This window comes from Dipodomys ordii, unplaced genomic scaffold, assembly GCF_000151885.1.
Source record: "Dipodomys ordii isolate 6190 unplaced genomic scaffold, Dord_2.0 Scaffold160, whole genome shotgun sequence".
Classification (NCBI taxonomy): domain Eukaryota; kingdom Metazoa; phylum Chordata; class Mammalia; order Rodentia; family Heteromyidae; genus Dipodomys; species Dipodomys ordii.
Window position 1 is genome coordinate 2,293,847 of NW_012267376.1, and position 26,955 is coordinate 2,320,801.

The following is a 26,955-nucleotide window of genomic DNA, read 5'->3' on the forward strand; positions in this document are numbered from 1 at the left end:
CAGGGTGAAGCCAATGGGAGATGGTACCTAGTGGGAGGCATCTAGGCTGTTGGGAACTGCCCTTGAAGGGAACATTGGGTTCCTCTGGTTCCGCTGGTTTCCCTCTCTCTTTTCTTCCTGGCACCATAAGGTCTCTTTGCCAGGTAATCCATCGCACAACAGGGCCCCAAACAACACAGCCAATTAAATGTAGACTGAGAGCCCCACCCCCACCCCTTAAACTGTGAATTAAAATAAAACTTATATTCAGTTGTTTGTCTCAGGTATTTTATCAGTCACAGAAAAGTAGCCAACACAGTATATACATATGCACACACACACACACACACACACACACACACACACACACACACACACACACACTTCCATACATTTTCTATAAATTCTCATGTAAATCCTAAAGGGCAAAAGAACACTCAACTGTTTTATTGTCTTTGTTCTTTCTATATAAAGCCATATGAATCTTTAACAGATTCTGCATTATATGGCCCTGGGCCCCTGTCAGTGCTGAGTCTCTGATTGTAAAATGATAAACCCTGGCTCCAGGTGGGCCAGAGGCTCAGACCCAGCCCAGAGACAAGGCCAGAGCACCTGCAGAGGGGCTTACAAGAGCACTTCTCTGCTCTACAGCAGATTCCTCACCCAGATCCACATGGCTATGCTGCCCACCAGACATCTACCACCAGCACATAGACTGCCCTAGGACCTGCACTTCCAGACACCCCTTCCTGTGGTCATGGCTCCTCCCAAACCACAGCAGTAAGAGGGCTTCTTATCTGGGTTCTGGAGACTTGTAATGCCTTCTATGTAATATTATTACCTCACCAATATTACCTCCTAGGTTACATTCATTACCTCACCAATATTATCTCCTACATGGTATTTATTACCTAGGAATCTGAGATTGGGGGCGGATCGTGGTTCAAGGTCATTATAGGTATAAAGGTGACACCCTTTCTGAACCAACAGCTGGGGGTAGGTGGTATGTACCTGTTATCCTAGCTGAGTGGGAAGCTAAAAGTACACCGTGTGGTTGGGACTGGCAGCTCATGTCTGTAATCATTGCTACTCAGGAGGCTGGATCTGAGGATTATGGTGTGAAGCCAGCCCAAGCAGAAAAGTCCCTGTGAGACTCCAATTAGCCACTCAAACAACGGAAGTAGCTCTGTGGTTCAAGTGGTAGAGAACTAGCCTTCAGCATAAAGAGGCTCAGGGACAGCACCTAGGCCCTGAGTTCAAGCCTCAAAACTGACCAAGAAAAAAAAAAGTATACTGGTAGATTTTATAAAGGCTCATCTCCTCTTCAGCTGCCCCCTGACCTCCAAATTTTCACACCTATAGCATTCATACTCCAGCCCTGAATCCAACTCAGGTTTATGTGTATCTAATATCCCAACAATTCCCTCTACTAAAATCTCAGCCTGCACAGCCTGGGAAGCCACATGCATTTCCCTGGCACAAGCTAGATGGGAGGCTAGAGGGGAGGCTGCTGTCCATCCAAGGACACAACCAGCATCCCCTGCAGCGGCCACAAATGCCACCTTCCCCAGTCCCTGTCAGCTCAGAGACACACAGGATGTGACACGCCTCTTCCCACACCAGCTCCTGAGCATCTGGCAGAGGACGGAATGGAGTTCTCCAAGAATGTGTTTCATGGGGAGGGGGGAGGCTGGGAAGGGATGTGAAGGGTAAACAAATGAGGAGGCTGCAATGCTTGGTAAGAAATGTATGCATTATCCTGCCCATGTAATTGTAACCACTCTGTACAGTATATTCACAAATAAAATTAAATTAAATTTAAGAAAAAAAGAACATCAGCATGCTCAAATCCCTTCAGTATATAAAGACTGCTAAAGAAACATGCCACCTCAGTTCATTGCTCTGTAACTAACAATGAAGGTAAGCAAATCATGAACAAGAAAAATTTACTTTGCTTCACAGTTTTATTGGTTCAGTCCGTGTCTGGCTGGTCCTGATGCTTTTGAATTTCTCTGGATTGATAATATATGACCTTTCAATTTTACCTATTATTTAATCACCACTGACCTTGTTAAGTTTTTTGGTGGGTTTGATCTAAAGTATCAGTGAATTTTCCTTCTCCTGAATAGCAACACTTGCTGATGGTACTTATGATGTTATTTATTTATTCACAATGAAAAATAACTATATGTGCCTCATGTAATGCAAAAATATTTTCCAGGGTAAAACTAGATTATGGAAATCAACTAAGTATGTAATTGTTTGAAATTATTGATTCTTCTATGACATTATTATTGTTAACCTCCAAAATTATATTTTCCCCCCATTGACAAAAAGAATCTATCAAGTCTTTTGGTTCTTGTGAAGGAGAGTTGAAACACAAACTCTTTGATTTATTTTCTTGGGAGTTTTTTCAGAATAACATGTATTTTTATATGCTCGGGGGAAAAAAAAAAAGAATGTGTTTCGTGATAAGTGATCCTTTGAATAACCCCTAGATGCAGATGATTGTCCATTCACTCCTTTTCTGCCTTGAGGTGCACATTTTATACTCTGTGTGAACAGCAAGTATGTTCACCAAGACAGACTTACACTCACAGAGGCTGAAGTGGTGTAGCCCCAGGAAGGTGACGCCCAAATAACAAGCAATGAGGACCCAGCCAAAGGGGTGCAGCTCAACAGGAGGCAGGAGGCTGAGACCAGTGCTTGTAATTCCTCATGCACAACAACGACAGGAGAAAAAGAAGGGCACAGGCCCTTGACCAACCGGCCCTACCCCTCTCCTCCCTCACACCACCTCAGCAAGGAGGGGTACGAGTGTTTTTTACTGACGATCCACTCGCTATGACAGAACCAGAGTAAGCCCTGACTTCCAAGCCCCACGCCTGGTCTTCAGGAACACATGCCCTGTGCCTTCTGACTCTAGAAGGATGCCCATGCTCCCTGCCCCTCCCCATCAGCCCCTGCTTATGGGATAAGAGCACACACCTTCTCCGTCTGCACTCAGGTTCTCATATGAGTCCCAGCGGATGAGAGGGTCAGCCGTGTTGTAATCCACAATTACCCCGTGGTCGCTGTGCAGGTGCTCAGACCCTGTGGGACACATGGGAACGTCAGTCCTGGCAAGGCCCAGCCCCTTTGGCCTCCTGACACAAAGGGTAAGGGCTGCTAAGGTTCTGGACATGAGTACAACAATGACAACTACACTTGCCATCTCTCCTCCCACAGCAGGGAGCTAATCACAGGCAGAAGGCAGGATTTCTGACAAATCAAACAACAGTTAAGACAGCTCAGGGAAACTGCAGGATGGACAGGGGTCATTTGTGGACTGTGGTTCAGAGCACAACTTCTGGATCATCTGACAAGTGAGGGCAAATGTGCCTCATGCCAGACTCTCAGTATGGCCCTGAGACTTACAAAGCCTTCAGTAGGTCAACAAACACCAACAGGATTGCTCACATAAAGTATCTAAATCTATGACAAGAAACCTGGGAAAAGGGTGATTATTACCTAAGGTATTAAAAATGGAGGGCTGCAGGAATGACTCAAAAAATGAAAGGCATCAGTGGCTCATGCCTGAAATTCTGGCTACCTGCGAGGCTGAGATTGGGAGAATCACGGATCTAGGTTTGCCCAAGCAGAAAAGACTCTGAATGATAGGCACTGCGTGTGGTGGCATGTACCTGGCATCCATTCCAGTGGAAAAAACAGGAGGATTACAGTTTAGGTGTACACAGCCAGGCAGGAAGCAAGACCCTAGCTCAAAATTAATCAGTGCAAAAACAGAACTGGAGGTGTGGCAGAGCAATGCAGCACCTCTAGCAAACGTATGGTCCTGAGTTTAAAGCCTAAGTGTATCACCCAAGAAATCTCAGCATGAAACATTCACAAATAGGATCCCCAGTGTCAGCTGACCTGAATGACAGGGTTTAGTTTTTATTTATTTGTTTTGTTAGCTGTGGGGCTTGAACTCCAGGGCCTGGACGCTGTCCCTGAATACCACTTTAAGCCACAGCACTACTTCCCTGTTTTCTGGTGGTTCATTGGAGGTAAAAATCTCAGGGACATTCCTACCCCAGGATGGCTTTGAACCATGATCCTCAGAGCTCGGCCTCCTGAGTAGATTACAGGTGTGAGCAACCATTGCCCAGAATTTCACTTCTTCCAAAATGGGCTTCTATGAGACAGGTGAAAATCTGTCTTGTACTCAGGTATTTGCTGTGTTCTGTCTTTCAAGTCCCCTTTTTAAATGTTGTTTGTTAATTTAACATTTGGCACAAGCTCATAGGAGGTGGAATGTAAAGCCAAAAAACCATCAGAGCCCCTTCAGGACACCCCTGCCTGAAGGGGTCCCTGGGTTGTTGGCCGGTACCCCAACCTGAAAGAGTCACCAGGAACATGGTAGGGCTCCCCCAATCTGAAAGGGCTCCTGGAGCATGCAATGGGTGACAGTCTCTGTGAGCTGCCCAATATCTGCTTGTCTTTTTGTTTTTTTCTGCTCGTCTTCAACATGTTATTCAACAACTGGGCTCTGTGGCTCATGCCTGTAATCCGAACTATTCGGGAGGCTAAGATCTGAGGGTCACGGTTCAAAGCCAGCCCAGTAGCAAAGTCTGTGAGACACTTATCTCCAATTAAACACTAGAAAACCAGAAAAGGAGCTGTGACTCAAAGCAGTAGAGTGCTAGGCCTGAGCAAAAAAGATCAGGGACAGCACCCAGGCCCTGAGTTTAAGTCCCAAGATGAACAAAATAACTAAAATAGAACGCTACTCAAACTTTCCACATACTGCAAAGGTGGGAGTTCGTATAGCCCCCAATGCTGCCAGGATCTTTATCCGCCGAGGACAACACCCAGCCCTGCCGCTGCGTCCTCCCCACCACCTACCTTGGATCTTCTCAGGTGTGGCTGAGAACACTAACTCAACCTTCCCGTAGTCAGGAAATCGATCATCTGCATAAAAGAAACAAAAAACGCATTACAGCATGTGGGGAGATGAGGACCCCCAAGTGTGCACTGTATGTGTGCTGCCACATCCATCAGTACAGCACTGCACCCAAATATGAATGCATAGTAGCTGTGCTTCCATGCTGTCTTTGTGGTCTACCTTCACAGATCCACCATCAGCTTAAAAAAAAAAATTTGTGTGTCATTCCTCCAACTTTTTTTTTTTTTTTCAGTCATTCATAGGGCTTGAACTCTGGGCCAGGGTGCAGTCCCTGCACTCTTCAGCTCAAGGCAAGTGCTCTACCATTTGAGCCACAGCACCACTTCCAGTTTTCTATTGGTTTATTGGAGATAATAGTCTCACAGACTTTCCTGCCCAGGCTGGCTTTGAACTGTGATCCTCAGATCTCAGCCTCCTGAGTAAGTAGGAGTAAGTAAGCCCAGCTTCCTCGGATTTTAAATCTGGACCTGAGCTTTGTCCCTTAGATCTTTTTACTCAGTGCTCTCCCACTTGAGCCACAGCTCCACTTCAGACTTTTTGCTACTTAATTGGAGATAAGAGTCTCAAAAGACTTTTCTTTCTTGTCCAGGTTAGCTTTGAACCATGATCCTCAGCTCTCAGACTCCTGAATAGCTAGGATTATAGGCGTGACCATCAGTGCCCAACAGTTTTTCTTTATATTGGTAAGAATTTTGTCAACAAGCATAATGTGAAAGGAAGAGAATATAGGAAGGACAGAGAAGAGCATCCCCAGGATCCCCCGTGGACAAGGCCAGCTCCCCACATACCTATACAGGCATTGTCCAGCTCCTCCTTCCCAAACAGGAGCCTGTAGCCCTGCACAGCCCCAGTGTGGAACTGCAGACGGAAAATTACGTCACGAGTGGCCGACCTGTACTTTTTATGGTAGCATTTCACCTAAGAGAGAAAGAAAGGGAAAACAGGTGAGGAAGAGCCTTGTGGGAGAGCCCACCACTCACAGAGGATGGGCTGTGTGCCTCGGCCTTCACCTCGGAACAGATGCAGCCAATCAACACTGACATGTGCTGGAATTCTGTGAATGTGGGTCTGAAGATGCCAGGACGGGAGACACACAAGCACATGGCCTCTGCTGTGACAGCGAAGACACCCGAGTCACCTCCCTGAGATCCTGTGTTGTTTCAATGGAAGCAAAGTTCCAAAATACCAGGATCAGCTCAGTGTGAGACAGGCCCACCTCCCTGTGAACCACAGAAGCGGCCCCTGGGGAAGTCTGAGCAGATAGTCTGAGCGTTAGCATCCTGTGGTTTCTTTATTTCCAGATTCGAACAACCCATTGTGATGAAGCTTACCTTTCATCGAAAATCTTGTTTTCAATTCTGATTTTCCAATTGAAAACATTTAAGATTTTTCTGATTTCAGATACACTGCAGGGCACCAGTGGCTCACAGCACCAGGGCAGAAAAGTACACAGCAGAAAAGACCATGGGACTCTGATCTCCAAGTGAGCTTCAGTGAGCAAGACAGCACTCTGCACATAGGAGATGGACAGGATACCTCCCTGAGCAGCCCCTTCCTGAAGACCACATTTCATGGTGCCAGGTGGCTTGGAAACTTCACCGACTTTACAAATCTACATAAGAGGCGGTATAGCAAAAACATGACCCACAACCAGCCATGCTGTACACTCCTTGGGTGACAGCATCATCGCCCAGTCTCCAGAGAAAACATCCCACAGAAGCTACAGAAAAAGATGCCCAGGAAGCCAAGGAAGGCAGGGAAGCTGGGCACCAGGGCTGGCAAGCAGGCCCAGGACTTGTGTACATTGTGCTACCAGCCAGGAAACAGGGTGATAAACAACAGACATACCCAGGGCCACACGCAATGTTCCCTGTTGACAAACACAAGCTGATCGCTTGCTGCATACCAGGCGCCACTGGACTCCTGTAAACATGTGGGGACAGACACAGGCTGGCCCTCAGGGTCTGGGCTTAGCAGACTGCCACTGGCAAGCAGCACTGGGAGGAATGGGAAGACCTCTATTGGCTTCCCAATGGCCAGTGGCGTCCTGACTACAAGTCTTTTCTCCTCCTCTGTGTCCTGGAATCTGTCTTTAAAGGAGAACTCAATCAAAGACTGCTCTTGCAGCCAGCTATCCTTCCAGGATGTTCTGGCTGCATCCGAATCCTCCTTAAAACCCTTATGATCCATACTTGCCATTGGCCCAATGCTTCGGCCCAGGCATAGGAAGGAGACTAAATCCACACTCCCCACCTCCCAAGGATACATGGGTACCAGCAAGAGGGGGAGATGACTCCGGGGAAAGGAAGAGAACCCAGATCAGATCTGAGCCAGTCTTGCTCTCTCAAGTTTTTTGTGTGTACCAACTCAGGACTTGGGCACACTGTCCTTTAGTTTTTTTGCTCAAGGTTGGTAATACATTCAGTTCCGACTTTCTGGTGGTTAACTGGAGATAAAGAGTTTCACAGACTTCCTTCCCAATGGGTCTGGCTTCAAACCATGGTCCTCAGATCTCAGCCTCCCAAGTAGCTAGGACTTCAGGCATGATCCACCAAGGCCTGGTTCAATTTCTATTAATACATGGGAGAATCTAAGATTGAAAAAACAAGGAAGTTTCAGACTGCTGACAAAGAGGAAAAGAGGCAGACTCGAGTACAGCACCAAGCACAGCTCTGAGTGGAAGCTGGGAGGACCCCCTGGAGGAGGTGACAGCTCATTTCTTCGAGAACATTCTTCCTCTTCAACCTGCTCTGAGTGACAGGGGCTCACTTGCTCACTCACCATGCAGTCGCCTCCCCAGACTGCACAACTGTTTCTAAGTCTGAGCCTCTTGCAGGCCCGCTGGGTCCTGACCACCTGCCCCAGGAGCTCAGGATGCCTAGGCAGTGTAGTTTCGGCTCCAGGTGCTCCTGGCAGCTCACAAACACTGAGACTCACCCCATAGAATCCTGACACTTCACACCCCAGGCCTGAAGGGTGAGGCGTGGATCTGCACCCCAGAGTAAAGAAAGACAAGACAGTTCCCAGGTGCCTCACATGAGACACCCTCCAGGCTCTGTGATGATCCTCCTTGCAGAAGACTATGAGTTGAAATCCAAAGTCTGTTGGCAAATCTCCATGCCAGGAAATACCTGCGGTGCCATATTCCGGAAAGGTCCACAGGTAAGATGGCTGGCATGCATGCCTGCACACACTCTCTGCCTCCCTCCCAACTTTCCTTCCTAGCCGGCAGGTGAGCTCTGCTCACCATCACAGCAGCTCCACCACACCATGGGCCAGTCCTGGAGCTGAAACCTCCAGCCAAAGACCCTGCCCTGGTGCCCTCCAGAGACTGCAAAGTCGAGTCATTATCAATGTCAAGAAAATTTTGTGGCATTATTGGCCAGAGATCAGAAGTGAGCCCCTTACACTCAGCAGGCAAAGCAAGGCTGTGTCTGGTATGGGAACCAGGAGCCTGTGACTCACAGCTGGAATCTTAGCTACCCAAGAGGCTCAAATAGGAGGTTCACAGTTCAAAGCCATCTTGGACAGAAGATTCTGTGAGACACATTTCCAATTAATCACCAAATATCTGGAAGTGGAGGTGTGGTTGGGGTGACAGAGCACCAGCCTTGAACAAAAAAAGTCAGGGAAGAATTCAAGGCTCTCAGTTTAAGCCCCAGTACATGTGAACACATGTATGTGCGTGCACACATGTGCACACACGTGCACACACACAGAGTCTATACTAAACATATTCCAATATTGCTGCTGTCGTTATACCCTAAGCAACACAGGATAATGATTATTTATGTAGCATTTACATTGTATTAGGCATTGTAAGTAATTGAGAAATGACTTAAAGAGGGGTGTGGATAGGCTATGTGAATACTGCCTCATTTTATATATGACCCAAGCATCCTCAGATCCGTGTGGGTCTTGGCACCAACCTTTGTATTTTGAGGAACATCTACTGTATTGACTAAAGGGTCTCCAGAGAACAGGTCCTTGACATTCAAAACTCTCTCTGCTGAGATCCCAGAGGCAATGATTCACACTTATAATCTAGCTACTCTGGAGGCTGAGATCTAAGGATCACTATTCAAAGCCAGCCAGGGCAGGAAACACCATAAACTCTTATTTCCAATTAACTACCAAAAAGGCCAGAAGTGGAGCTGTAGCTCAAGCAGTAGAGTGCTAGTCTTGACTGAAAAAGCCCAGGCATGGAGCCCAGGCCCGAACTGAAGTCCTCCTTGATCCCCCTCTAAAATCACTGCCAAGTAACAATGTCCACCAATGCTCTGAACACACCTTGCTCCCTTTCTGTCTAAGGATACAGTGTGGAAACCGTGGCCTAATCTAATTCTCTTATAGTAGTAGAGAGACAAGCCTGGGCCCTTCTCAGGATGTTAAGTTAATGGTAACAAGGTGCCAGTTGGCCCCTGGAAGTACACCAAAGTAGGAAAGGCAGACACGTGGAAGTCTCAAGTGGAGAAAGAGCCAGCCCACTTGGACATTAGGGAAAGCTGAGAGGTCAATACCCATGCTTAATTCTTAAACCACAGGGATACATTTTTATTTCAAACTCTCCTAATTTGAAACAGGAGAAACAGCACCTAGCATCAAGGACATCAGCACTAAGGCAATAATCCCAGGCTGGTGGCCTTGAGTTCAGAAGTTAGCTCTCCCATGTGAGTGCCGCCTCCCTGACTCAAATCATCACCAGTAGCCACTGTTAAGGACAATACCAAGTTAGAGGCACTCCAAGCAAAGTCACAGGGCCCCCAAAGAACCCTTAACAGAAACGGCAGCCACACTCTCATCCATCTCTTCTGGTGGGGCTGAGCAGGCCTCAAGGAAGAGTAAGACTAGTAATAGTTGAAGGTCAACTGCAGTTAAACCTTAAGACAAAGCACCTACCTGGTGCACACTGACAAGAACCATGATCACCCTTACAGCTAGACAGTAATGATTTTAAATTGCCTCCACATTGCAATTCGCAACCCCAAAAATGTATGCAATCCCAGCTGCTGGGGGGAAGATGGGGGAGAAAACCTACTGTGCTCATAGTATGGAGTGGACAGAGTAGAGGAAGACCTACCCAGGCTGAGGAGACGCAAAATAATCATAAAAGAATGCAATGGTCAGCCTGGGAATATGGCTTAGGGGTACAGTGCTTGCCTAGCATGCACTCAGTACCACATAAACAGAAAAAGCTGGAAGTGGCACTGTGGCTCAAGTGGTAGAGCACTAGCCTTGAGGAAAAGAAGCTCAGGGACAGTGCCCAGGCCCTGAGTTCAAGTCCCAGGACTGGCAAAAAAAAAAAAAAATTAACCCCTCTGTGCACTATTTTTACAATAAAAAACATATTTAAGGGCTGGGAAGGTGGCTCAGTGGTAGAGCGCTTGCCTTGCATGCATGAGGCCCTGGGTTCAATTCCCCAGCACCACATAAGCAAAAAGAAAAAAGCCGGAAGTGGCGCTGTGGCTCAAGTGGTAGAGCGCTAGCCTTGAACTGAAGAGCTGAGGGACAGCGTCCAGGCCCAGAGTTCAGGCCCCATGACTGGACCCCAAAAAAAAAAAAATATTTAAAAAAAAAGAAAAAATATATCAGCTGGAAATAGCCAATTTTTTCTTCACAATAAAACCTAAGAAAATATTTTTCTGAAAAAAAGTGAAACTACTTAAAGACAATAATAATAATAAAAGAATGCAATGGTAGGTACAACAGCTATCTTCTCACACAGCTTTCCTGGGGTAGAGAGGGGACAATTCCACTCTCCCTGGTTTCCTACAAGGTAGAAACAACAAACAGCATTGTTCTTCCTCTTGAGGACACTTCATTGAGTGAACAAGTCCAGGGACTCTGACAAGGTCCCAGAATAGCAACTACAAAGACAAAAAACAAGTGGCTATGGTTTGCCCAGGTAGGGTGCAAGATGGAGCATGTAGGCAGAAAAGTGTTTACAAGCCCTTGACCTAAGATGTGCGCTGGGAGGGGGCAAGCTAGATCAGGCCCTGGGCTCCCAGCCAGCCCCTGCTGGACCTGAGCCCATGCGAATTCCAGAACAGGGTTGCATAGTGAGCAAGCAGCCCTCCCCAAAGTGCCGCCTCTCACCTGTTGACAACTGAGCCGCTCCAGGTCCTTCCTATCTAGGGAGGGGTGAACTGGCCTTTTATGAAAAGGGAGTTATAAAGACAGGAGGGAACCCAGCGCCAGCGGCTCACATCTGTAATCCCAGCGGGCTACCCAGTAGGCTGAGGTCTGAGGATCAGAGTTTGAAGTCCAACAGGAAAGGCCATGAGACTCATCTCCATCTATCCAGGAAAAAGCAGGAAGTGGAGCTGTGGCTAAAGCAGTAGAACTCCAGCCTTGCAAAAAAACTAAAGAATACCACCTAGGCCATAAATTCAAACCCCAGTACTGGCACATGTGAGTGTACACACACACACACACACACCCCAGAAGGGGGTTACTTACACACACACACCACACCACACACACACACACACCAGAAGGGGTTGGGTGTTAAGAAGGGGCAGAGGGAATGTGCCAGTGATGTGCAGGCCAATGCAGACAAAGGGTTAATGTCAGCTGCTGTTACCAGTAATAACACCAGTTGCTGGTTTCTAAAATCAGACAAATAAATGCATTTCTGCTTTCCCTTTGCATCCTTATGAACTTGACGACACCAACCTGATCTCTACCAACATACCCGAGGGTACAGTCTCTCATGAGCAAAGATAGACAAATTTACCTGCCCATAAGACAGGTATGATCAAATCAAGGGGGCCCTGCTAGACTGAAAAGGACAAGACACTGGGTGGAAGTGGGAAAATGAAGGCTCAGAAGTCAACCGGGAGATGACTTTGACCTTACCCAACAAGCCAGCTTAAATAAGCAAGCCAGAGAGCAGAGCAGCCAGAGAGCAGGCCAACACCCGTCACCTTCAGGGACAATGTGTGAGAGCAATGCTGTGTGTGTGTGTGTGTGTGTGCGTGCGTGCGTGCGTGTGTGTGTGTGTGTGTGTCCATTTGGGGGCAAGAAAAGACTACTCTTGCATTACACTTCAGGTCAGCTGAACCAATTCAAACATCTCTCCCTAGACAGCCATGACAACAAGGGGCATGTGCAGGCACAGGCATTCTTTCTTCCTGGGCTAACCTCTGAGGTCCTTCTCAGGTGGACCCATGGCATCAAGATGTTTGAGTTTGGGCACATCAACTATAGAGCTGAGTAACTGCTGACTGTGACAACCTGGCTTTCCTCTGAATCACAGCTGCCAGCTCTGCCCCGAAGCCGCTCCCGGTACAGCCTGCAGGAAAGGGTCTCTTTTGCCCCACATGAATTCAGCTCTCATCTCTGGGCACATACCAGCACATTCAGTTCTTTATGTGTGAGTTATGTCCCTGCTCATCTGTTAAACTACTAGAACCTCGATTCTGGGAGCTGGGCCTGAGTGTGTTCCTATATATCCAAACCCCACAGGCCACAGGCTTTGGATATTTGCTCATCAGTACTTGCTGGTAACAAACCATAGCTAAAGCAGCCAGGAACCAACAACACTAGGTCCCTGTCTAAGCATTCTAGAATAGCTCAGTTAAAGAGCAGAGGCAGATGGCTGAATTTTGTCTTCCCAGACTTATAAGTAGAAGGGCTCAGGAAACAAGATTTTTATAAAGCACTTTTAGTTGACACAGGTCATTGGCATGGGTCCTTGGGAATTATAACTGCTGTCCTTAGGGCTCAGAGACAGAGGATAGGTCGTGGAGAGGGGAAGGGACTGGCATCCACAAGCAAACAGAAGGTCTATGGGGAAACCTACTTTCTGAGACCTTGACCTAGAACTTCCAGCTCCCAAAACTATGAGAAAATAAATCCCTATGGTTTAAGAAGCCCAGTATGAGCTGAGCACTGGTGATTCATGCCTGTAAGCCCAGCTACTCAGGAGGCTAAAATCTGAGGATCATGGTTTATAGCCAGCCTAGGCAGACAAATCTGTGAGACTATTATCTATAATTAGCTGGCAAACAGCAAACATTGGAATTGTGACACAAATGGCAGAGCAGCAGTCTTGAGCAAAAAAGCCAAGAGGAAGGACAAGGCCCTGAGTTCAAGCCCCAGTAACACACACACACACACACACACACACACACACACACAGAGTAATGTTGTAGTAATGTGCCTCAATATTAAGCAGTCTATAACAATACAATGGGTTAAAGTGCATTTAAGTTTTCCAAGATCAAGACTAAACCTCTTGGCCACATCTAAGAAGGGGACCTGGAAACATGCCCCTCTAGGATGGAAACATGCCCCCCCCCAGCTGTCACCCACATCACCCAGCTCCCATCTGATAACACTGCAGAGAGCAAACACAGAGTGGACAAAATGGAACCACAAACACAGGAAGCATAAATCAAACCATAATGCAATCCTAAAAATATTCCATGCGAGGAATGAAACTGGGTGCAGGAAGGAAATTATCTTATCAGAAGCTATTATCTCCTGTGCAAAGATCTACAATCTCCCATTTGCCAGCATTTCTAATGGAAACAAGCCATCCATGGATGAGGTGCCCTGTGGCATGAATTCACCTCCAGAGATACCTGGCTCCACCCTATGCCCAAACTCCAGACCTTTGGCTCCCCAGTTCTACCAACAGTTCTGGTTTCTGCTTCTCTGTGGACAGGCCTGGGCTCTGCCACCAAATAACAGCCATATGGCCACTGAACAGCGGGTGCTCCACGGGGAGGCCTGTAGTATCCCTGGCACAAGGCTGGCTAACATAAACATTCTTCCAAGAACCTGGCGTGGCTAACTGGCTGAGAATGTGGCCCTAGCTAGTTAATTGTCTACTCAGCTACAAGGTGGTCCTGGATGCAGAAGGTGATCATGGCAATTATGGACAGGGTAGGGACCAGCCCTGAGACCAAGTAACAACCATTCCTCTCCTCTTGTGTTTCTCAGGTCTCTCAGAGCATCCATCTCTTCCTTTGACCTTGACCTTGACCTTGGATGAAGGAAAGCATTGAATCAAGCCCCGCCATTACAGAGGCCATAAGAGGCATGATTTATGGAGTGACAAATCTGCACAGCTGAGATTTGGGCTAGTGGGGTATCAGAGATGAAGGAAGTTCAAGTTTAGAGTTTAGGTGGGCAAGGAGTCTCAATAAACGGCGACAGAGTGACAGGGTTAAGTGAGGGTGGCAAAGGCAGTGGGTAGAACTCAGTGGCTGAGGATATAAGAGTCTGAAGCAAGCAAAGACAGGGTAGCTGAGAGCCAGACAAGGTCAGAGGATGACAGTGTAGACAATATTAGTTCAGGTGCAGCTGGGAAAATGTCCAAGGGACTTGGGCCTGGAGATGGGGCTCAAGGTGAGGGCCAGTTAGAGGATCAAGCCACTGTTAGCAGATGAAAGGAAACTGGGCCAAACAGCGGGCAGGGGACATTAGATACAAACTGCCCTTTCATGAGCCTATAGCAGATAGAGAAAGAGGACAAAGAAAGGCCAAGGTTAAACCACAAGCAAAGAGGCACAGAGAAGAGCCAGAAAGGACTCAGCCAAGTTAGGCAAGGAAGGAGCACAGAGGAGATTGACAGGCACTGCTGGAGACTGAAAGGTGTATTCCTCAAGTCCAGATGCTAAAATCTTCAGCCCCAGGGTGACAACATTAGGAGGTAGTGTGGCCTTGGGTAGTGACTAGGTCAGGAGGATAGACTTTCATAAATGGAATTAGCACCCCACAAAAAAGGCCCTCCCCCACCACATGGGGACGCAGGGAAGATGCCCTCTCAATCAGAGAGTAGCTCCTCACTAGATTCAGACTTCTGGCCTTAGAACAATGAGGAACAAGCTGTCCCTTATAAACTCCCCAGTCTATGGCATTTGATAAAAGCAGCCTACGTAGGACTAAGCTAGCTTTGAAGATCACCATAAAAAGGAATGGGTGGGACCCTGTGTGTACTAATACCCATACCAACACGGTCGTTTCTTCCTGAGACAAAATCTGCACGAGGCTCAACATCAACTCACGCATGACACTCATCCACAAGACACCCATACTTAGCCTGCACACCCCTCTCTGTTCCTCAAAGAACTCACATCTGGAATCATCTGGAACTCCCAGCGACTCCCACTTCCTGCTCCTAAAGCACTCCACATTGTACTGCTGCTCCCTCCAAGGCAGAACTGCACTCATGGCGTTCCATTCTAAATGGGCTCCTGCCCCCTCCCATGACAACTAGAAAATGGCACGCGGGGCCTGAAAGTGGCATACAGGCCCCACACAAGGATCTCAGAGACCTCAGATGGTGTGAAGAGGGATACCCACTTAGCCCCACCCACAACTGCCCTCAAATCCCAATCCTAACTCAGTGCCTCACTCCTAGCAGAGGAGAAAACAGAAGCTCACTGGCCTGTCCCTCCCATCCATGGCCTCACAGGGTCTCTCCTCAGTACCAACTGGACTTTCCTAAGTTCAAATGAGAGCCAGGCATCAGTGGCTCATGCCTGTAATCCTAGCTACTCAGGAGGCTGAGAGCTGAGGCTCAAGACTTGAAGACAGCCAGGACAGGAAAATGTGAAAGACCCTTTATCTCCAATTAACCACCAAAATGCCAGAAATGGAGCTGTGCAGAGTGCTAGCCTTGAGCAAACTCAGAGACAACACCTAGGCCACGAGTTCAAGCCCTTGTTCTGAAACAAAACAAAAAAAGTTGAAGTTAGAAACTAATTTGGGAGGAGAAGATTCAAATATCATTGATCCAGACTTCCTGCCAAGGACCAGAACAGTTACTGAATTCAGGCAAATGGGCCCTTTAGCCCAAAGAGGTCATAATACTTAGGAAGAGCTTCTGGTCAGTGACTCGCGATAGGGGCTGCCTTTCCCATAGTCTCGGGTGCCTCTTAGGAGGCCTCATCTGTTACCCGGACAAAACCAGCTACAACACACAGCAGCAACTGAGCTTTCCTGATCTTGAGCAGCAGCTGACTCCGTGAGCTCCCAGATGCCCCTAGCCAAGTTTAGGGTGTCTATCTGAGAAGCTCTCCTTCACCCACTCCTGGCTCTTCTCCTCTCCAGCTCCACCCCCATTCACTCCAACTCTACCAAGAGGCCCCCACATTCCAGGGGCCACAGCCAGGCTCACAGGCTATTTCCTGAGACCATGTACTCAGGCTGTGGGGCCCCACTACAAGGCAGGACAGGGCTGGAATGCAGAATGATGGGAGCAAGAATGTGGGGGAACACTGCCAGAGTCTCACCCGGCAGGAGGAGGTGATGGCTGCCCAAGGCTGAGTCATGGTCTCTCTGATGGTGATGATGGATTGCCATGCTTCAGGGCCATATAACATGGCCTTGAACTTCTGGGTGTCCTGTTCTAGATTTATGTGAGCTCACTCACTTGATCCTCATAAAACTAAATGTGTGCTGGGCACTGGTGGCTCACGTCCAAAATCTTTGCGGACTTAAGAGGCTGAGATATGAGGATCCCCGTTTGAAGCGAGCCCCAGCACAAAAGTCTGTGAGACTCTGGTCTCCAATTCACCAGCAAAAAGCCAAAAGGGTAGCTATGGTGCTAACGGCAGAGCATCAGCCTTGAGTGAAAAAGCTAAAGATAACTAACACCTAAGCCCTGAGTTCAAGTCCCAGTACTGGCACCAAAAAAAAAGAAAAAAGAAAAATAATAAACCTTTCCTAAAATTATTTTACATGTATGAGTTCTTCTATATTCAAGACAGATTAAGAAGAAAGTAAGTCTCCTTCTCTAAGAACACACCCAAGAAACAATATTATCTAAAGAAATCATTGTTGTGATCATAGCCAAATGGTAACAACACCTTTTGTACTTGGCTTCTAACGCTAAACATGTATTTTAGTTTTCCAGTGGCATTCTGGGAGACTGACAGTCATGTGACAATTACAAATTAGGTCAGGAACCAGGAAAGCTTACCAACATAGTGGCAGAGTTAAGGGCTGGGAAGGTGGCTCAGTGGTAGAGCGCTTGCCTTGCATGCATGAGGCCCTGGGTTCGATTCCATAGTGGCAGAGTTAGGATGTTATTTTCAAGTTTACATATATCCAGTGTCTCTATAATAACTGATAGTCAAGAACAGTGGGTTTTTTTTTTCCTTCTCCTTTAATTAAAATACTTTTACTCCAAAACTAACCAAAGGCCTTGAAATGAATGAAAAGCTAGGTACTTTTCTTATGCCTGCAGGGTTGTCTTTTCTCTGTGAGTATGGGGGGGAGGGGAGGGAGGGAGGGTGTTACGGTTCTAAGATACAATCGCTTTTTCCTTCAACGTCACCATTTACTGGAAGGCGAGCATGGCTGCAGACATGGGCACTCACCATGATGTCCCCCTTCAGCAGCTGGGCTGGCTCAATGACCATGCAGATCCTGCTTGGGTTTTCTGGGCCAACATTGCTTTGGGATAACAAGAAGGTAGATGGTTATACAATGCCACAATTTCATGGGCAGAAGACATGTTGAAAAACGAACCACACATTTGAAAACTCCTAAATTAGGCCCAACATTCCCCTTGTCCAAGAATCTCCCTTTCAGAGAATCTACCCAGTGGAGATGAGATGAGAAGGTTCAGAAACTTCCTGGGCCAGGGTGGGTCCTGATAGTATTAACAAGTGTTGAGACTGACTGGAAGCCCCAGCAGAGACTGACATAGCCCAGACAGAGGAGCTAGAGCTGGGGACAGATGGCATCCGTGTGCACAGGGTCCAGTTTGAACCCAGTGATGGGATAATGGCTCTTTTTTGAGGGTAGAACACTGGTTCTCTTTATTACTCATTTTCCATTCATGCTCACATAGAACAAAAACTCAGACAAATCTGAGAGTATGTATGCCTCCTTCACCTAAAATGCAAAGGAGAGAGAAATAAAATCCAGAAGGAAACCCTTTCCAGTAGCTCCACTGCCAATCAGCAATGGCCCTCCCTCCCTGGAGGATCCAGGGCCCAGCACCTTAATGAGGCCACTAAAGCAGCAGCCATGAGACACCTGTGTGAGCCAGGGGCAGAGCTACCCTAGGGCTTGTGCCCCAGGCATCCTCCACAGCCCCTGCACCATCATCCCTGAACCATCCACAGACCACACTTGGGTACTTACTAGATTCCCGACGTGTACACAGGCTGCATGGCCTGGTAGAGCTTCAGGAAGGGCCGGCATGCTGAAAGAGACCAATACCCCTGTAAAAATCAAATCACTACTCCCCCACCCGCCCCCTCCAAGCCCAGCTCACAGACCTTCATCTAGAGAGCAACTCTATACAGGAGGGAGAGAAGGTGAGAAAGACAGAGAAAGAGAAATACAGAGAGCGAGAACACACACCTATCTGGATGGAACCAGGCGAACAGGGTCTTGACCCCATGCCTACACTATGGGCTTCCTCATGGCGTCAATCTAAAGAGGAAGGAGGTTGAGCTCCAAGGCCTTGTCATGGTGGGTCACACAGAAGACCCTGGAACCAAGCATAGATGACCCAGGACAGCACAGGCCTTCTGGAGTCCCTATCCTGGGTGTGTCTGGGGTCCCTTTGCTGGTTGCCTGCTCCTTATCTGATCAACTGCTTAGTGGGGTCCCATCAAGCCTGAGCTCCATGCACATGGAGAAGGGCTGCCATGTCTATGGCCTGGGAGCCCAGACACAGAGATATGCATTGCAGACAGGAATGGAAAGCTTGTTTTCAGCCCTGGGGACCAGGATCAGCCCCCACTGGGCTAGGTTGGGCTAGAATTTGGCTGACACCAGGCATGAAGGCCACTCACCTCCCCCTGTGTCGAAGCTTGGGGCACCATGCAGGATGACAAAATGCAGGAACAGGGGAGAAGCATTCATCTTCACAGAGCCGGACAGGAGCCCGCTGAGAAACTGCACGTACCTGCGGGAAGGGAGTGATCAGCATCCAACCACAACTCCCACCGCTGAGACCAAGCAAGCTGGAGGGGCCACATAGGTCACCCTGTCCACTACACACAGATCATGGCTCCCAACCCACACCCTGGCAGGGGCTCCATCCACACTTTTAAGGGACACAAGTCCCATTCCTCTACTCATTCTAGGCAAGGCCAGCACCTGGGACCCAGGCCCTGCTGCTGTGTGAGAAACAGCTGTAAACCACTCCACCCTATGCTCCAGCCAAGAGGCTCTTTAACCTCCAAGACCCTAGGGCTCTTGCTGTATCTCACATCCCCTCCTGTGCGGTCCCCTGTCCTTATATCCTGCCTCCAAGCCTGAGACCACTCAGGGGAACCATGGCAGGGAGCATGGGAATTTTCCTCTCTGAATTTCAGACTCGGACCTCATGCCTCCACAGATGAGATGAACCCTTCCAAAAGGAAAGTTTATACCAGGATTACTTGGTCACAGGTGCTCATGAGGTGTTATGTGGCAACAGGGGTGGAACACATTTAGATCCAGATCACACTCTCAGAGATGCTCCCTGTGCTTTTCCCTCATTTCCTGTGCACTGGGGAGTCAGAGCCAGCCTCTACACCCAGGTCGCTCAGGATGGGCCCCGTTCCCCAGGTACAACTTCCATCAAAGCCTAGATGCTGCCTTTTTTTTTTTTTTGGTCAGTCATGGGGCTTGAACTCTGGGCCTGGGCGCTGTCCCTCAGCTCTTCAGCTCAAGGATAGTGCTCTACTTCTTGAGTCACAGAGCCACTTCTGGCTTTCTGGTGGTTTATTGGAGGTAAGAGTCTCACAGACTTTCCAGCCCAGGCCAGCTTTGAACCGCAATCCTCAGATCTCAGCTTCCCGAGTAGCTAGGATTACAGGCGTGAGCCACCAGCGCCCAGCTCCTAGATGCTTCATTATCTTCCTCCCCCAGAGTCTTTAAAGGGGGCAGGGACCCAGATTCCAAAACACCAAATCCATTCACCACCTATGCATCTCTGAGACTGACAAGAGCCCTACACAGGAAGCAACAGACACCAGACCACATCCCGGAGGGAGGTTAGAACCATCACCTTTCAGGATGGACATAGTCACAGGCCCAAGCTTACCTACATGAACATGCACTAATATGCAGACCCAGTTAAGATCCAAGAAGCTGAATCTGCAGACAAAGCTAACTAAGCAATAGGAAATAGCTAGTACATATATTCAAAATGGCTAATACCACACGTGGTAGCACATGTCAGTAATCCCAGCCTCTTAGGAAATGGAGATCAAAATATCCTGGTCCTAAGGCCCATTCCAGGCACAAGCACGAGATCCTATCTGAAGACCAAATTTGAACAACAAAAAGGATGGGGTACGGTTTAAGTGGTAGAGCTCTTGCCTAACCAGTGTGAAGACCCGAGTTCAATTTCCAATACTGTCAGAGAAACAAAGAGAAAGAGATGAGAGACAAGACAGAGGGAGAGAGACCAACTTATAGTAACGCTCTAAAAAAAAAAATCTTTAGAGAAGTGCACCTGTTTAATTGTAGTATAACTCACAGCAAAAAAAAACAAAACAAAACAAAAAAACAGGATGTTTTGGCCTTTGTGGCAGCAAATTGCTCTTCTCTTTTGGAACAGAATAAAATTCACACAGGAGTCTGTGCCTCCAGAAGGCCAGATTAGCAGGCTATGGCCGCTTGGCCTCCTCCCAGCTCCTCTTGGGCTTTCCCTGTGGTGTGCTTTGGAGCTTGGCTCCAAGCTCCTCACCCCCATTGTACACACACACAGAAGTGGGGACCTGTCTACTTTCGTCATCTAAGTCTCATACTGAGGAACTTTTGGCTATCTGGCTCAGCGGCCATGAGCAAAGGGAATGGAATTGGAAGAGCCTGCATGGAACACCTGAGTCATCCCTCGTAGGACATTCTTCCCTCCCTTCAGCACTGGCAGGTCCTCAACTATGGGAAATGCACATCCAAGGTCAATCTTGGCCATGAGAATCCCATGGGCACCTGGACTAGGTATAGGCAGGTCTGCAGGGATCAGCAGGTGAGACAGCCCTTCGTGCTCTGCGCCTGCTCAGGACAGGTGTGCACCCAGACCAAGGGATCGGCGTAGACTAAGGGCTGCTGATGGTTCTGTACAAACACGAAGCATTCAGAGACTCAGGAGGCTGAGGAGTCACCTGGGGGTAGAGCCAGGCAATCCTCATGCCCTTAGCTAAGCCTCATGCCACCTTAGGATGTGGAGGCTGGGACAGAGGCCACTAGCTCCTGTCCCAGGCTTGGACAGCACATCTCCCTCTGTGCCCTCTGGGACTGTAGTCCACTTATCACACTGCACAGAGTGGTCTCTTCCATGGAAGAGTAGCAGGGTGATGGCAGAACTGTTTCCTCTCAAAGGAGAGCCACCTGTTCACTGATGGCTGGTTACACAGGAGGAACGAGGCCACCAGGGCCAGACTGTCCTCTGAAACTGGCTCTGCAGTCACCACCTTCCCAACTGTCTGGAGATTCAGTTCACAGCATAAGCATGCAGAAACAATCACCGGTAACCTTATGAGTCTAGAAGTTGCTACATCACAAATTCCACCAACCTCAGAACAAAAATATTAGAGAAAGAAATGTGTGTGTACATGCGTGCATGCGTGCGTGTGCATGTATGCATGTGTATATATGTCTGTATGTGTGCTGGTAACAGTTACACTGCAGGAAATAACTGGAAGATGGTTTAAAAAGTAGATGGAAGGGCCAGGTACTGGTAGCTCATGCCTTTAATCCTAGCTACTCAGAAGGCTGAGATCTGGAGATCACAGTTTGAAGCCAGCCTGAGCAGGAAAGTCCATGAGACTCTTATCTCTAATTAACCACCAAAAAGATGGAAATAGAGATGTGGTTCAAGTGGTAGAGCACCCTCATTGATCAAAAAGGCTTAAGGACAGCGACCTGGCCCTGAATTCAAGCCCCAGTACTAACACATACACATGTGTGTAAGCGGCACACACACACACACACACACACAGAGTAGATGCTTCCATCTACTTACAGAGGTTCTGTAAAACTCCTCTGCTATTTCATGTGACTTGAGAATATGCAATTGTTGGTATTATGAATATTCTAGAACTAGATTTTTTGGGGGGAGGGGTTGTGGGGCTTGAACTCTGAGCCTGGGCACTGTCTCTGAACTCTTCAGGTGTGGAGGATCCAAACTCCTCACACAAAAGGGTCAGGAGGACAATTATCCCATGCCCAAGATGGAAAACCGTTTTGCAACTATCTGAGCAATTCTTGGGTCAATTCTCTAATGTTTGCCTTAAAATAAAATTGCAGGGATGCGAGCTCTGTGCTTGGCTCCATGTATGCAAAGGAAAGGCACAGAGGGAGAAAGTACTTTCCTACTGCCTATCACCTCATCTCAGAAGGGCAGGCAGTCCAGGAGAAAATCCTGCTATTACCTGGCTATTATTGCCCCCCTCCCAACAATTCCAGGGCCACTTCAAGCAATATTCCCTGAAAAAAGAAAAACTCTCCTTAGCTTCAGGGAGAGCTGCTATAGTACAGGAGGCCTATGATGACCTGGGACCCTGTTTATGTCAATAAAGTTTTATTAGAACACGACCACATCTACCCATTTCCATACTGCCTGTGGTAACAAGAACATCAAACTATAAGGCCTGAAGCATCCACCCTCTATCCTCTGATCAAATTCATTGATCTCTGCAAAAAGAAGTTCCAGAACCATGGAAATCAAAACTCACTCACTCCATTCAGAGGACTGAATGGAATGAGAAGAGGGTCACCTGTGAGGCAGGTAACCACGCTGAATGCTGGATGGCTCATTCCTCACTTCTGGTGTGACCAGCTCCCTCCCCTCATTTTTTTTTGGTGGGGGGAGTGTCAGTCATGAGGCTTGAACTCCAGGCCTGGGCAGTCACTGAGCTCTTTTTGCTCAAGGCTTGCACTCTACCACTTTGGGCCACAGCGCCACTACCCATTTTCTGATAAGTCTCACGAACTTTCCCTCCCAAACTGGCTTCAAACCGTGAACCTCAGATCTCAGCCTCATATTCTTTAGCATCACCCAAAGGTTGTATTGTGTGAGGATGGGAAGCAGGGGAGACAGAGCACTCAGCCTTCAGTCTTCATTTGTTTAAAGGTAAAATCCCATTCACTTTTCCCCTCCTTTTTATCCAAAAGACAGATACATACCGCTTCTGGGAAGGCTGCATTAAAGCTGAAACTTTATCATCATAAAACTTCTTCATTGCAAATCTATCCAGGGCTTGGTCAGCACTGGGAATAGAGGGGATTGGGAGAGAGAAAGAGAGAAAATGTTTAAGTCTGTAGCATCCCGGCCTGTCTGGAGGCAGGGCTGGGACAGGACAGGACAGCCCATGGCTATTCATAGCAACCAGCTGCACCCCTACACCAGTCCCCCAACACATTCCTGGTCCCTGAGGACCAAGAGGACACAGGGAGCAAATTTGGAGCATGCCCATCCGTGCCCACCTCGTGATTTGAAAACTGTGAGCCACTGCCAGGAACAGGCAGGACATGGTTCAGGATGGGTGGCCTCAAAGGCTGAATGGCTCAAATGGCTCTATGGAAGGTAACCTGCCTTCCAACAGCCCATCTGCCCTTCAACTCCACATCCACTCAGCCGCATGTAGTGTCCACAGAATCTTCTAGAAATCTGATTACAGGGCATTACTGGCTTTCAGAATAAGCGGTGGAATGTGATTGCATTTAAGACTTAGTAACTCAGACCTGTGTGAGCCAAAAGCTTTTTGGAAAATCTGATAGGCGGGAGAGCCTCTTCAGAAACACGATCCATTTGGCAATTGTGGGGCATGACAACAAAGACCCCAAAAACAGTAGACATAGGCAGAAGGACAAAGGGGAAATATTCTAAATGAATGTGATTGCCTTTCATGGAAAGCTACACGTGGCTAACTTGCTGTGTGGATGTGTCTGAACTAGGGGCTTGGCACAAATGGACAGAGCCGATTAGGCAGTGGTGTTTTACACATTTAGCGCGCACACTGTATCTTTTAAGATGAGATGTGCATTTACATGTCTACCCATTGACTGTGCTTTCTTTTCTAAAATTCACTGGTTAATTTAATTCTGACACATCCTTATGGCCAGTGTTTACCTTGAATAGCATCACTGGTATTAATATTAGTTCTTTCTTTGCGCTGTTGACAGCTTATGATAAAGGCTTAAACAGGAAGTGAGCAAGACCTCATTGAAGCCAATAATTATGCTGGAGGCCTAGCTGGCCCAGGCAAACACGAGACCCTATCTGAAAAATAACTGAATCAAAAAGTGCCAGGGGAGTGGCTCAAGTAATAGAACATACCACATGTATGCACACATGCAAACACACACACACACACACACACACAGTAGATCTAAGAATAGGTTCAACATGACAAGCCCTGAAGAAGAGAATAATAGGAAGCAACTTAAGTTTTAAAGAAAAACTGTAGCAACCCAGATTGCCAAATTGTCAAGTGCTTAAAAGAATGATACAAAACAGAAACCTGGCCAGCAGGAGACACAGCACAAGAGCGTCAGTCCATTGAGCTGAAAAGCACTTACAATGGCACCTAGCTCTCAAAGCACCAGCATTAATGACTACTGGTACCCAAGTTGTCCTACAGGGAGCTGCCAGAGAGCACTCAAGAGAGGCCTGGCTCTAATGCCCACCATCCAGGGACTAAGGCTCAGAGATGCATGCACGTGCAGCTGGGGGGAAAAATGGGGTTTCCAGACAGAGTTCCAGGGACATGATGTAAATGAGTCAAGCTCTTCTCCTCCGAGTTTCCCCAGCTGCAGCTCTGCCCACAGTTCAGGCAGAACTGCATTCTGGGAGTGGACAGAAATGCTCGGGTGGTCTCTGTACAGAATCAGCCAGGCTGCATGTGGTTATGCCTTTGGCAGAACTGAGGGGTCACTGTCTCCAGGAATCTCAATGTGTCTGGCACACACACAATGCTTGCTCTCACCCAGCAAGGGGGGAATGGGCTCTAATTTTCACTGGGGTGGGGGGTTGCGTTTCCTCCCTTGGCAGGCACCACCAGCTCCCCAATTTGTTTCCAGAGAAAACATTCCAAAAGTCAATTTTCCCTCAGCGCTGCAGAGAAGGTCTGTGAGGTAGGATGAACAGGCTTCCATTTGCTCGGGTGCCACGGCTCGGCTCACACTCACAAAGCTGCCATAGAGAAGTGGGGAGGGTGCCAAGGCAGACCTGGGAAGGGTGGTATTTTCTTTTCTTTTTTTTTGTTGTCCTGGAGATCAAGGCCAGATCTTTGAGCTTACTATGCGAAGCAATCAAGCTACCACTGAAGAACCCAAGGAAGTTGTTTTCTAAGTGAAATTTCTGTTTGAGTGGAATAGATCTTGGCTCCCCAAGGCAGGAAGACTGGACCAAGGCTGAGGTCCTTAGGCCGTCTCAGAGCCCAGCTGAGGGGAGGCAGGTGGCTCCTCAGAAGTCCTCAGCATTACTTCTCACCGCCTGAGAACTGAGCCAATCCTGGCTTCCCTCTCTGCCCATTCAGGGGCATAAGATCATAAGGAGCTACCAACATCTGAGCCTCAGTTTCCCTATCTGCACCACGGGAATGGTAATAACCGCCTCACAGGTTCACTGGGAGAATAGGCAGACATTCAGTGCTACAGCATGAAAAAACTGATGTCACCCATTATTGGGTAAGCTTTTTTTCTCAAAGCTCCACAGCTGTGGAACCACAACTCCATTCCTGGCTTTCAGTGGTTCACTAAAGGTAAGAGTCTCACAGAGGGGCTGGGAAGGTGAGTCAGTGGTAGACTGCTTGCCTCGCATGCATGAGGCCCTGAGTTCGATTCCTCAGCACCACATAAGCAGAAAAAGCCAGAAGTGGTGCTGTGGCTCAAGTGGTAGGGCGTTAGCCTTGAGCTGAAGAGCTGAGGGACAGTGCCCAGGCCCAGTGCTCAAGCCCCACAACTGACCCAAAAAAAAAAAAGTCTCACAGACTTTCTTGCCCTGGGCTGGCTTCAAACTGTGATCCACGGATCTCAGCCTCCTGAGTGGCTAGGATTACCGGCAAGCGAGAACTCTGTTTTTGTCATCAGTAATAGTATCTAATCTACTTCATAACTGCCTGAGCTTACTTTTTTTTTTTTCCTTTCTGGAAAGTTCTTATCAACACACATAGTAGGGCAAATCAAAAGATGCTGTTATCTCCAGTATAAACCTAGGATATGGGGATGAGACACAAAGCAGTAACTGAGGGACAGGGGAACATCCAGGAAGAAAACCACCCCCACCCTGTCCAGTCTCAGCTTCCACCACCCCAAGAGAGCCAGGCCCTGTGTGCATCCTACCTGGCTGAGACATTGGTGAAGTGCATGTAGGAAGATATGACCACTCCAATGCGTCCTTTCCCGCCCTGAAAGAGACAAAAGTTGCACCCAAGTTGTCTAGAGGCAGACAGGCAATTCAACCATGAACAGAATGCCAGAGGAGCCTGCATCCACCCCTCCGGCTTGCTGAAACTGGAGTGTGAGCCCCAGTACAAGCGGAACTTCCATGGTAGAGAACCTGCAGGCCAGGGGCCCCTAGCAAGAGCAGGTGCTGTTAATTGGGGCGTCTGTGAAGCCCCAGAAGACACAAAGAACCCTTCATTTCACCACCTCCCAATTAGGCTACTGCAGAGTGCCAGAAACACCAGTAATTAGCATGACTTAATTACCCAAGGGAAAAAGGAATGCCTGCCCTGGGGTAGCAGTGACAAGAGTGGCAAGACCAGCACTCCACTGCACCAAGCTCCAAGGGGCTGCCCTTCCCAATCTTCCCACCCTCCCCTGCCAGTAGAGGAATCCTGTCCCAGGCAGGTCTTGACCCATAACCACGAACAGCTATAGCCCCTCACAGAACCAACATCACCACCAGCAGAAGGGGAACCTACACAGTAGGCTAGCATCAGAATCACAGAATAGACCTTCTAAAACATTCTGTGGTGACCCACTACAGAAAAGTCACAGCTTGCAAGCCAGCTACAACCACCACCACTTCTTACCCTACAAATTGGTAAACTAAAAATTCAGATTCTGAGATATGGAAATCAGATTCTGAGATACATAAACATTACACAAAATTT

The 26,955-nt window shown here is 48.1% G+C and overlaps 1 protein-coding gene across 2 annotated transcripts in view; it reads right to left on the reverse strand.

The window, feature by feature from the left end:
* Tns3 (tensin 3) overlaps positions 1–26,955 on the reverse strand; it is a 234,345-nt gene that overhangs the window by 85,692 nt on the left and 121,698 nt on the right. For both annotated transcript variants that reach the window (XM_013032977.1, XM_013032976.1), the window contains 8 exons: positions 26,180–26,244; positions 23,021–23,104; positions 18,694–18,806; positions 18,035–18,095; positions 17,263–17,338; positions 5,716–5,845; positions 4,867–4,932; positions 2,968–3,072 (listed from right to left, as the gene is read on the reverse strand). In XM_013032977.1, the coding sequence (XP_012888431.1) occupies positions 2,968–3,072; positions 4,867–4,932; positions 5,716–5,845; positions 17,263–17,338; positions 18,035–18,095; positions 18,694–18,806; positions 23,021–23,104; positions 26,180–26,244 (700 nt within the window). The remainder of the gene's footprint in view (positions 1–2,967; positions 3,073–4,866; positions 4,933–5,715; positions 5,846–17,262; positions 17,339–18,034; positions 18,096–18,693; positions 18,807–23,020; positions 23,105–26,179; positions 26,245–26,955) is intronic.